General features: G+C 48.5%; 1 protein-coding gene across 1 annotated transcript in view; it reads right to left on the reverse strand.

Annotated features, from left to right (window-relative positions):
• Positions 1-5182: 5182 nt before the first annotated feature.
• EXOC6B (exocyst complex component 6B) overlaps positions 5183-12860 on the reverse strand; it is a 273905-nt gene continuing 266227 nt past the window's right edge. The window contains exons 25-27 of the mRNA XM_009999464.1: positions 10531-10643; positions 8019-8030; positions 5183-5309 (exon numbers count right to left, since the gene is read on the reverse strand). Coding sequence (XP_009997766.1) covers positions 5183-5309; positions 8019-8030; positions 10531-10643 — 252 coding nt within the window. The remainder of the gene's footprint in view (positions 5310-8018; positions 8031-10530; positions 10644-12860) is intronic.

Genomic DNA, 12860 nt, shown 5'->3' on the forward strand with positions numbered 1-12860 from the left:
TTACAGCAGAAACCAATTAAAACAGCCACCAAATTAGGCAAAACTTGGCTTTACCTCCCAGCCCAGCAACACAACACGGGGCGCAGGAGCCAGCGCACGTCAAGGGGTCATTTCCCCATGGGCCAACCCATAAATCCAAGTGTGTTTCAGCAGCAGATCTCTGCTGGTTGGAGGAAAGAGATGTTGAATCTTGTCTTTTCTGGGATTTAGGGGTTTGGTTTTTTTTCCCCAGTGAGGCAAAGGCAGTGCCTTTGCCATGATGCACACAGCCACAGCCAGCCCAGGCACTTATTGAAACAGTTAGATGCTGTATTGTTTAATAGAAGTTACAATAGGATAAATGTACAGTGGAGATCAACATGCTAATTTTCTAATGCAATTGAACCTGTAAACCATGCAGTCCATTTTTTAATCAGTCCATCTCTTTTTTGTTTCTTTTTTTTTTTTCTTCTTCTTCTTTTAATCAGTAGCTCTGCTAGTGAGTTTTAAGGAAAAAAAAAAAGTTCCCTTTAAAGTTAAACCTAATTTACTAAATTTTCCCCTTATTGTGCAATGACTTGTGCAAAAAAAGCTGTTCTCACCACATTAGTTTACAAAATCATGTTCTTCACCCCAAAAAATAAAACAATGAGAAAAGGCAACACAAGCAGCCAGTGGACAGGGAGGGATGGGGATGAGGGATGGGGATGTCAAAAGAAAATCTGAGGGATGAGCCAAGGCAGAAGGAAACTGGGTGCAGATCAGATTCCAGAAGCCCAACCTTGAGCTGCCCGTGGAGGTTTTGGGGTGCTGTCCCCTGAGCTGGAGATGCTGTGGGTGGGATGGATGCTGGAGTGCTCACTCCAACCAAAGCCCACTCATCCCTGAGCACCCAGGGTGACCCTGGGTGCAAGAGAGGGGCTTGAAGAGGTGAAGCCCATCAGCAGGTCCCCAGGTCACAAGCTGAGCACCCCTCTGCCTCCATCTGCTCTTTTTGGGGTGAATCCCACCCAGAGCGCAGTACGTTTGGGTCACTTCCCTCAAACTTTCCCAGTTGACAGCAGAGATGGGCCCATCTTGAAGTCATCTGTGGTGGGATTTATTTGCATGTTCCCTTGGGGCTCCCCAGCACTGTGATAAACACCAGTTGCACCCACACGGGGTCTCTGGGCACCCCAAAGCCAGGAGAAACGGGGGGCAGAGACTCCAGAAGACCCACAGCATCTGGGCAGGGGATGTGCATCTGGGCTGGGGTGTTGGAGGGTAGTTTGATGCTCCAAACCACTTGATACTTCAAAAAATCCCCCAAACCAGCTCTGAATTCAAGAGAAAAGCCAAGTGAAGCCTGACAGGAGGTCGCAGACACCCGAGGGCCAAGATTTCTCTGCCTGGGGCTTGAACAGGGCTTGGAAGGTGTGACAGAGGGACACCCACCTCAAACCTCCCTCCCCTGATGCCTCCCACTATCGTTACCTCAGGAGGGGTAAAAGATTTTTACCCAAAAAACCAATGTCAGTGCAGGAGGTGCTGATGGCAGCTGATGGCATCGGGTCAGCCCCATCCAAACCTCTGCTTCTCCTGCTGCTTCCCAGCCCCCTGCCAGTGGTTTTGGGGCCAGCACAAACACCCACACCTTCTGCCCAAACGTCCCTTCTGATAGTGGCACCATTTTTTTAAACAAACCAAACCAAAGCAGCCTTTCAAACAAAGCTTCTCCCCCTGTTCCCCACCAGAGCCTGGAGCTGCGGGTGGTTGTAGAACAAAGTGCAAAATCACCAAGGGCATCTGACTTGAACTCCAGCCCCAGGAATTAAAAAAAAAACCACAACAAACCCAAAACAAACAAACACTCAGAAAAAAAATCTCCTCCTCTCTCTCACACACATGCACACGAGCTGATGCCTAATGGAGGCTTCTCCCCTCAAGTAAAGGTACAGTTTGGGCTGCAAATTAGCACTTTAGAGACCTTAGACAAATTTATTCCTAACCCCTGGGCTGCCTGCACAACCCCTGAAGATTCTACAAAAGATAAGATGTGCAGATGCTTCTCAGGAAGCCAAACTTGCCTTTTTTGTTAATATAGATATTTCTTCCCCACTGGTGCTGGAATATGTTTGCTGGGATGGGGAAAAGGTGGGGGATAACCAAGCCTTTTCTACAGCCACTGCTCAAAAAAAACCAACCACGACCTAAGGAAGGTACAATGTATGTACATGGGGGTGTTAATAGCAGCATTATTTGTTTTGGGGGTTGCATATCTTCAATCACAGCAGTGGGTTTGGTGCTTGTTTCCCACCCCTCTTACAAATTTATAGCAACAACCTTTCCCTCAGAAGCAATACCCTCCGTATCGGAGGACACCAATCATTAGGAAGAGATTTAGAGAGGATTTTAAATGTCTTCCAGGGCTTTTTAAGCAATCTGTTTAAGAGATTAATTTTATTTTGAAGGGATGGAAATGCATCTCTTAGAACAAAAAGTTAATTAGGACCAGAGCACCAAAATGCCATTTTTTATCCCAATCTGTGACTTGCGGTTAGGCTCTTGACCTCCCGAAATCAGAACCCTGCTGAATCTCTCCCTTGGCTGAGTTTGACTTTTCCAGCAGCAAGTTCTGAGAGCCAGAAGCTGGTTTAAAGGGTCCCAATCCTAGTCTCTCCAAAAAAGAGGTTAAAGGAGCAAGGAAATCCAGCCTGGGCAAGCAGAGCAATGCCGTGTCACTCCACTTTCAACTACAGCTCGGTGGAGATGGGAAAATGCCAGAGAGCTTTTCTTTGTCATGCCTGCTGATGCTCAGGGACACCAGTGCCAGCATCTGTAGCAGCTTTATTCCAAAGGATTTTAAAGTGCTTGTTCCTATTTAATGGCCCTTCATGCCCAGTGGCCTGAAGCTTCCTCTGGTACTGTCAGCATTGGGTAGCTGGGTTTTTAACTTCGACCTCCTGACGCTTGAACCAGCAGATCCCACGGGCTTTGGCCACCCCTTTTGCACCCTTGTCCCCACATCACTCCCATGGTGGCACCTCTGAGAGATGAAGAGGAGGAATAAAAGAGTCCTGTGGTCCTGAGGTTTGTGGGACACGTCTTGGCTGGAGGGCTGAGGGCTCTCCCATTGCTGCTGGGACCACAAGGACCTGCCTTCTTTTCTACAACAATTTGGCAAGGAAGTTTCCTATCAGAGTCCAGCAAGCTGGGCAATTTTTCCTTCCCAGTTGTGCAGGATTTGGGATGCCAAGATAGAGCTGGGGATCCCCTGGGGCTCACAGGGGCCATGGCAAAGCCCCCCCACTGGCTCACACTCAGGTCCAGCATTTCAAAGTGCAGGAAAGAGGTTGTCAGTAGGGAATGGACTGAGTTAATTTCCACTTGTCCCTTTGAAAGGCTTTGCTGGGTCATCTGAAGATGTATCTATGAAGATGATCTACTCCTGGACATGCTAACACCAACTTTCATTCAGTTGCTTCTTTTTCCCTCCATCCTTCTTACATGTTCTCCAAAGAGGCATTAAGAGGAAAGTAACCCCTGATTTCTCCTTCCCAAAAACAAGGAACTGTAAAACCAAGTTTGGCTCTTCCCCCCTATTAATGAAAATAATCCCCTGGTCCTTGTGGCTGGAGGCTGCTAGGACAGGACAATAGCTCCAGAAGGTCACTGTTGACAACGTGCCTATTTACTTTCAGGGTTAATTAACATGTACCCTTATCAAAAAGCAAGCAAACAAATGAAAAAAAATATTGCTGAGGAACAAGGAGGGAAGATAAAGCACCATCCCCTTTGTGCATCCATAGCTTGAGTCTCAGAAGAGCTCCCCAGGCAACAGGATCATGCCCTGCTGAAGCAGCATCATTAGGGTCTTGACATACACCTGGAAGATGTTAATTCCCTTTAACATCAGGATTTGGGAGGTGGGGATCTGGCTGGATAAGCTTTCACCTGCAGGAGTTAGAGTCACAAAGGTAACAAGAAGATAAGGGTGAAAGTCCCCTCTCTCAGTAACATGAACCCTGGGATTAAAGTCCTGTTGGCAGCATTACTGTCCTCAGAGGCTGTCTTGTTCTGAGTGGAGGATGTTTGGGCACTTCCAGAGCAGAGAGGGTTACTTTGTCCATAGGCACTTCTGAGCCAGGGGGAGCTGAGTGATGCTGCTCCACAGGGCACTTCTCCCACTGCCTCCAGTTCAGGGAACCTACAGAAGGTTCCTTCTCATAATCCAGGCCAGGGAGCTTGTGAGAAGCAGATATACTTTACCACATCACACCAAGTCAGGAGGAGAGGGAAGATGGGACATCAGCATGGAAAAAAGGTGCAAAGAGAGGAAACCACCCTGAACAGAGTGCCCTGGACACCAGCAGAGCCCTGTCTGCCTTGGCACTGTCTCTGCTGAGCATCCCTCCTCTCCCACTAGCTGACTGTGCCAGATGCCAGCAGCTGCATCCCAGCACCACACACCTTCCCATATGACCTTCTGGCTCTCTTTTTTTTCCAAATCTCATTATGAAGGCAGCTCTTGAAGCTCTTCCACATTCAGGGCAGGTCCAAAAGACACCAGTAAGTCCTGGAGGTGGAGCTCAGGGGGTGGCTCTGCTGACTAAGGGTGGGAAAGGGGTTGATGCTCCAGTGATCGGCAAGGTGGAAAACAGCCCTTCCAGGCAAAAGAGGAGAAAAGTTGGGAACTCAGTTTGCCTCTTTTCCTACCTAAATCCAAAACACAAGTTGGCAAGACACACAAGTGACCCTCTTTCTGAATGGGTGGCTCCTTTTACAGGAGCCTGTGAATAAGAACCTGAAACCATGACTCCTCCCTGTATTTTTTTTGTTTCCACTTGTTCTGCAACTGAATAACTTACTGAAAGGAAGTCAGACTGATTCTTTTGATCTGGCTTATTAAAAAAAAATAAAATAAAAAAAAATATAGTCTGGGTGTGAACTTCTCTCTCAGGCTTCAGGATTTACTGTCACTTTATAAACCCCTGAAAATAGGAGTTTATAATAGACTCCTGACACCACCTTCCCAAGAAGTGCCGCCTACATCTTCCCCCGGGATTGTTTAACAAGGGGTGTTTTATCACCAGGGTAGGTTTGATGAATACTATACAGGTGAATAAAAAAATACATATATTCTCTTTGAACAAGAATCCCAAAGTCCAGGCACGTGGAAGGCTGCGGGGCCGGGAGCGGCGCGGGCAGGAGGTCCCCGTGTCCCTCACGAGTGATGGCTGTTGATCAGGCTGCGGAGCTGCTTGGCCACGGTGTCTATCAGCTTCTGCTTGTCCCTCTCGTTTTTCCGAAACTGGGCAAAAACGTTGTTTTTTCTGCTCGTGTCTCTCATCCTGTGCAGAGCAGAAAGAGGTTATGGCACAGGTATCCCCTGCTCGGCGCTGCCACCGAGCCCCGCGAAGGCACCGCGGCTCACGTGCCCGGAGATAGAGGAGGTGACTGCACCTAAAGGCTCTGCCCTGATTTTTATCACCTCTTTGTGCCCAGATGGGCATGCAAAGCCAGGTGAAAGCTTTGCACACTTTCCATTCTTTGCTTTAAATCCTGCAAATCCCAATTAATGTCACTGTAAGGTCTGCCTCTAGCAACAAAACACAGGAAACCCTAAAGCCTCTTGCCCTCCCCTTCCAAAGGGCTTTTGCTACGACCTCGTGTCACCTTCTGAAGGGGGAAATTACAATGCTGTAAGAAGAAATGCTGCTGGGAGAAATTCAATAATCAGCATCAAATCCACAGCATTAAGGCTTCTTATTTGATAAGAGGGCATTGCATGTAGTCAAAAGAGGCAGCTCTTATGGCAGTCAGCAAGGTTCAGATTTGTGAACTTAAAATACTAAACAATATACAATACTAGATAATACAATGTGTATTAAAGGAAGGAATCCAGCACTGCTTTTCTCAATTGAAAAATCCTTGTGAGATTTGTTTGGTTTGGTTTTTTTTTAAATTACATTTGATACATGAAGTAGCTCACTGATCTCCATGAGGTCTCCAAAAAGACAAGAAGAGTGAGGTGGTGGGATGGGACCTGAAGGGGAAGCTGGTGCAACTCCATCTCTCTCCACCATGCAAAGCTGGGGGCTCGTGCAGGCTGGCAATCATGGATGCAGAATTTGGGGGGGCAGGGAAGGCAGGTCTTGTTGCACGCTCCATGCATGAGTTTTACACAGGCAGAGCACGTGTTGGGAAGGGAAACCACCCCATAAGGGTCAATCCTTCAACAGCTCCTGAAGGTCTCAGGCTCCCAACACCTGACCCATGGGTTCTCAGCTGGCACCACTCTTCTATTATACCACAATTTGTAAATTATTTTCTCGGTACATCAGATCTGGCAAAGGCAGATGGATTTGGAGCAGCCACATAAGCTGTTTTTGGCCTAGGGGACCTCAATGAAGCAATAAAGTGATGGGGACACAGGGTGGATAGTTCCTGGGAAGTTGGCACTTTACCAGCCTGGCAAAGGGTTGTGTTGACTGAGCACAAATCAAACCTCTTGAAACTTATTTAATTGATTAAAAAAATAACCTAAGGTTTTTCATGCTTCACTCTTCCTAAAAAGAGCCAAAGGGAATCTGAAATGCTCCCAAAAACATCCAGCTTGGAACTGGAGATAAGGATAACAACTTTATCCCAAAGGCTAATTTGCTAAAGTTCTAAGTGTCCAAAGACAGAGGATTACAATTGAGCCGCCTTCCCAACAGTAACAAGATCACTTGGAGCACTTTTGTTCAGCAAAATAAGTAGCATTTTTCTTTCTTTACTCCATTTTTAAGCAAAGCAGGTTGCCAGCTGCTCCGCCACAAGAACCAGGGAGCAATCACACCAACAGGAAGCCAGGCTTTTGAGTCACCCAGGTCAGAGGTGTCCCAGGAGCAATAACCCTCCCCCTGTGGTGCTGCACGGATCCAGCAGGTCTCAAAGCACTTGACCAGGAGGACTGAGAGCTCTGCTTCTATTTCACTCGCTACCTGGGGCCAGCAGAGGTGCTGAAATTAAATGTATACCTTCAGAAACCTCACCCCAGCACTCCTGGGCATCCTTGGAGCTATTTCAAATCCTGTGGGACCTGTTCAGGTCCATGAAATGTTTTGGAAGCAACACCTGGTGTATGCAAGAAAACCTTTGCACGTGTTTGAATGATGAGAAAGGAGTTGAATGGAGAAAGCTACTGGCTTGGGATGAAAAAGCAGTTGGAGCACTGATCCCCCAACAAACCCATGTAGGTGGATCTGTTAAGCTGGGGACAAGTGTCTGGAGGGGATGAGAGCTGCTGGCATCTTCAGACACCATGTGAAGGTTAGAGGAACTAAGCTGTTAAGTATTACTAACGAATTAAGTTGCCTACAGGAAACCCAAACCCCTGAAATTTGGACATGCTGTGCCAGGGACCAGGCAGCACCTGCATCCTTGGGAGAGGCTGAGCTTGCAGAGCTGCTTGAGGAGACCATGTTGGCCATCAGAGCCCTGCAGATGGACACCAAGCCAAGGTAACAAGGCTGGTGTCAGTGGTGTTCAGAAATGCCGGCCTGTTTCTTTCCCGACATTTGGCTACGGAAAATACCCAGTCCCTGATCAAGTGGTGCATTCAGACCCCAGGAATCTCAGCTTTGGAAGAGGGAGGCAATGCTTCCCAGCACCTCAGCAGCTCTTTGGAGGATCAGCACTTTTATTTAAGCACCTGCCTGCAGAGCCCTGGGCCAACAGTTTTGTAACGTGGTCCCTGTGCATTAGCGCAAGAATTAAAAGTAAGAGGCAAGGAAAGAAGAGAGAGCCCAGCTCTGTCCCCTCCCCCACCAACAAACACCACCTTCAACAGAGCCAAGCTTTGTTTAAATTAATCTATAAGAAAAGAAAAGAAAAATAAAAAGCAAGAGAGTAAAAGCTCCTCTTTTAGCTCTAATTAGTGCATTTGAGACGATAAAGTTACCGGAGGGAACTGTTTCAAAGGCAGCTTGCATTTAGATCGTTTAGTGCTCCATTTAAATCAAACAATAAAGTCACTGCAAGGTGAGGGTAAAAGCCTAAGCACGCAGCATACTTACACTCGGGATATCCTAGGAGAGGTGTGTGATTAGGAAAAGAGATAACGATGAGAACAAGTTACAAAACGAACCAGCGGATCAGAATTTCCCATCACCTTGTCAGCAAAGCTTGGCTGCCTACGGAGGGGGCTGGGGAGGTGGGCTTGGAGCAGAGATGCCTGAAGCTATGGCTGGGTCAGCAGAGAGTCTTGGGGAAGCTGGAGGTGGTGGGTGATGGACAGAGATTCTCCAAAGTGCCTGGGGCTGAGCAGGGAGAGGGCAGAGCCTGCCAGAGCATGCAGCGATGCCATGCTGGCAATGCCACGCACCAAGGATGCAGGAGATCATAGAATCCCAGACTGGTTTGGGTTGGAAGGGACCTTCAAGATCATCTGGATCCAACCCTCTGCATGGACAAAGACACCTCCCACCAGCCCAGGTTGCTCCAAGCCCCATCCAACCTGCCCTTCAACACTGCCAGGGATGGGGCAGCCACAGCTTCCCCGGGCAACCTGGGCCAGGGTCTCACCACCCTCACAGAAAAAAATTATTCCTGATGCCAAATCTAAATTTCTCTTCTTCAACTTGAAAGCCATTCCCCCTCATCCCTCCCTGCCCTTGTCAGAAGTCCCTCCCCAGCTTTCCTGTAGCCCCTCCTGGTACTGGAAGCTTCTCTAGGCTGAACAACCCCAACTCTCCCAGCCTGTCTCCTGAGCTGAGCTGCTCCAGCCCCCTGAGCATCTCTGTGGCTTCCTCTGGATTTGCACAAGTGCCAACCCAGTGACTCCACCAAGGCTGCCTCTGGGAAGCAAAACAGATATGTGATGATTGCCCTTCCAGCGAGATCCCTTTCGAGGAGAAGGCTGGCAAGCTGAGCCAGGGTTTGTGGCTTTTTAATATCAGCACTGAACATGGATCCTGTGTGCTCCAGTGCTGCCTGGGAAAAACAGCCAGGAGCATGGAGTTGTCCTCCCATCCCACCCCCTTCTGAGCAACTGCCATGGGTCCCAGCTCACTCCCTGCACTCAGCTCCCTGGCTTGTCCAGCTACTTCAAGCTCTCAGATTTCTACCACTGCACTGATAGCTCTGAACATATCTCACACTTCTCCACCATGGATGTTGGGGTGAGATTATGTCATCCCTGCAGGTCATGATGATCTTTAAGGTCCTTTCCAACCTAAACCATTCTGTGATTCTATATTACACAACACGTATAAATATGTACCTAAACCCAATGCTATGGTATGTAAAAGTACTCTGCACACAGCAACTGCCTGAGTTAAGTCCCTGTGTGCCATACTGGTAACCTTTGGATGTCATGAGCTGCTGTGACATTAGCTGTTCTCCTCAGCAGGAGGGGAGGTGGTGCAGTTACAGGGAACACAACATAGATACAACTCCAAAGCTCAGAAGCACACCAAAGTTAGTCTTCTAAAAGTGTAGCCCCAACCCTAAACTAGTCACCTCATCCTCTGCAAGCAACAGAAAGAGAGAGGCACTCAAAAAAACAACTCAAACTCTTCCTCAGGGTCTGATTTCATGGTAATCTAACCATATCTAACTGCAACTCACTTAACCTGCTTGGAAAAGTATTATTTCTCATTCTTGGCAGGTTACTTCTTTGTCAGATCAGCTGGAAGATCAGCTGTGATGTCTGATGGTAGGAAAAGGGCAGCAGTGGGGCTGAGCCTCCCAATGAGAGCCTGGAGGTCTACCAGAAACAGGGTCACCTGGGCTACCTCCAACCACGGGCAGGATGGCAATTCCCACTCTTTGGGTCTGCAGCAACCTCATGGGCTTTCCCTCCTTGCTGCTGGCTGGCAAGACTGGCACAAACCACCTCACCATGCTTCAGGAGGGATCCCACAGAGGCCACAGGGGGTTGCCTGGCATGTCCCAGCACTGCTCCAGGACTTGGGCTGAACTACAGGCTTCAGAGAGGCTCAGATTCAGCTTTTACAAAGAGTGTGCCCTTGCTAAGGGCAAGCCATGGAGCACATGTGGCCACCTAAAGATACTATCTCTGTCCCAGAGGTGGACTTTTAGCACTTGATCCTCTCCATGGATCCAACAGAAGGGAGAGAAGAGAGAAGGAACAAGAGAGGTGAGGAGTTCCAGTTGAAAGGAAACTCAGTGATGATCTAGTCCAACTGCCTGACCATTTCAAGGATAACCAGAAGTTAAAGCACATTATTAAGGGTTTGTACAAATGCCTCTTAACAACCAACAGGCTTGGGGCAAAAAGACAAAACTCTGCTTGAGTGAAGCACAAAGACCGACCCTCAGCCAAGTCAATGCATTTTTATAAGAAACCTGGAATTCCATTAGTGGCATAAAATTAGATTTTTCTATTTGAGCTCCCACTGCCCACCCAGTGGTGACATTTTTGCTCCTCGGATCACAAGGAGCTTCCTGCTCCCCAGGCTGCTCCATCCCACCACAATATGTGATGGAAGGAGCTTCTCAAACATAGGCTTGCCCAAAGCAAGATGGGGTGAAAAAACCATCCCAGGTGTCTGGAAGAGCACTCACTTTTCCAGCAGGACAAGGGCTGTCATCGGGTTCACACGGAGATACTTGCACGTGGGTTGCCCATAGTCAGCCAAATATGTTGACCAGTCCCACTGGATGAAGAGATCCAAGAGCTGCAGCAGCCACAGGAAGGAAAAAACAAACAAAAATAAGATGTTTAATATGACTCTGCTAATTTTTAATTACTAACTTCTTAATAAGTATAGAATAATTCATTAATGTTTAATCGATAATATAATTAATTCTTAATATTAATTTAACTATAGCTTTAGTAATTGAACCACTGTGCACTCCTGCTACATTATCTCTATTTCTGGGGTGAACTAGCAGTACAGGGAATATGAGGACTGAGACATCCCAAGAAAATGGATGGCAAAGAACCCCAGAGCCCTGATGGCCTCAGCAAGAGCAGAAGGGACTTCTAGGGTAAAAGACACCATCGATTTCTTCTGTCCACACAGCCTCTGGCATGATTTGAACCATGCCAGAAGGATTTCTCATCACAATTGCTCCATCTCAGGATCTTCCAAGAGCTTTGTAAGCATCTCTAATGATGGGAGCTCCCTGGGGAGCTGTGGGACCCATCTAGGAGCTCAGGGGTTTATCTCGGGTGAACGCAGCTGCCAGAGGAGACTGAGTGTCCCGGGTGGTTTCCAGCTTTTTGTCAGAGAAACAACCTCTGACCCCAGCAGTTGGGGAAGGAAAAAGGGGATTAGTCCAGCTGTGTGTGACAGTCCCTGCTTCAGACCCCCAAAATTCACACTTGAAGGTCCTCAACTCTGCAAAGGACCCCCTCAGTGCCCCATCCTTCCCACCTGACTCAGGTGAGGGACGACCAAACTACAGCCCAGGTTCCCTAAATGCCCTCTTCCACCCCACCCTTTGCATCCTGATTTCCCTTAAAACCCAAACAGGTGCTCCCACGTCTTTTCCAATCAAGGACCTCCCTCCTTGCCCCGAAGGGTACTTCCCACTCAACCCACCCATGAGAGCACAGCCCAGGGCACACGAGACGCAGCCTTCACCCCCATCATCTAAAACAGGTTAATTAAGAGTGGCTGAGTTTCCCCCCACCCCAACCTTCTGCCTTGGAGAGCTGCTGTGACCGCTCTATTGGGGAACAAGCTGCCAAGTGCAGGGACGTCTTCATCGCCCGCGTCTGCGAGACCCGGCGCCCACCACTGAAGCCTGGAGAAGCAGGACCATCCCACGGCCAAGCCAGGACCATAGAGGGCTCATTGTCCCCCCGTCTCCATGGTTATCCTGGAGACTCCAAGCACTGTTTAACAACACATCCCGCCCCGCCAAGAAGGGGATTTAGCTCCTCCGAGACCTCAAGGTACAAAACAAAAATGTGCAACAAGATTCTTTTTGACTATGTAGGTCAGGGCAAAGAAAACAAGCTGTTGGGAACAATCCCCCAGGCTGGCGGGGGGGATGGATTAGCTGGGACCTAAGAGGGCTTTTCCAGCCCGCGGTCCCGCGGGGCTTTGTACGGCGGGTCCATTGTGTTAACTACAAACCCGACTTGAACATCATGGGCAGGAGTTTTGTTTTTTTCCAAAGGGCACCTTCAAAAGACAACCTTAAATATGATTTCACAGGCTCTTTTCACTCAGCACAGTGGGGCCAAAACCCTTTACTGGCTGATCAGGGAAGCTGATGGTTCTACAGGCTTAAAGCAGAGTCTTTCCAATGCACCAAAGTCCTGGCAGGCTGAACGTGCCTCTGGACAACCATGAACAAAGCAGCAGAAGTTATTGCCATAGAAAGTGCATGGCTGGACCACTGAGGGGCCAGGGAGACCTTCAGATGGAGTAGAAATAAAACCCCAGGAGAAAGGGACCAAAAAGGAAAACAAAAGGGTAAATCTTAGCAGTGTGTTATGAGAAGATAAAATCACAAGCACCAGGGGTGTGTTATAAACAGGAGGCCATGGGGGACTGGAGAGGTTCAGGGAACTGTGCAGGAGCTCAGAGGATGGGCAGAGAAAGAGCTTGGAGAAAACTCCCAGGCAGGTCTCTGAAAGAGCACAGCCAATCCAGCGTGGGGAGATTTTAAAGAAATATTGGATTAACAACCATCTAGGGCAGCTCAGCTCTCGCTTCAGAGCTCAAGCCAACATGTGCCATTCCCACTAGGGCCAGGTGATGAACAGCAGAGACAGCACAGAGCTCTTGGCCCAACAGGCATCCCCATCCCACAACTTTGCTTCAGCTCTGTTCTAACTCACTTCAACTCAACCAGGTTGAAGCAATGCAGCTCTCTGACTTAGTTCCAACTCTCCTGCCATGGGCAGGGACACCTCCCACCAGCCCAGGCTGCTCCAA

The sequence above is a fragment of the Chaetura pelagica genome, unplaced genomic scaffold (assembly GCF_000747805.2).
Source record: "Chaetura pelagica isolate M959 unplaced genomic scaffold, ChaPel_1.0 scaffold305, whole genome shotgun sequence".
Taxonomy (NCBI): Eukaryota; Metazoa; Chordata; class Aves; order Apodiformes; family Apodidae; genus Chaetura; species Chaetura pelagica.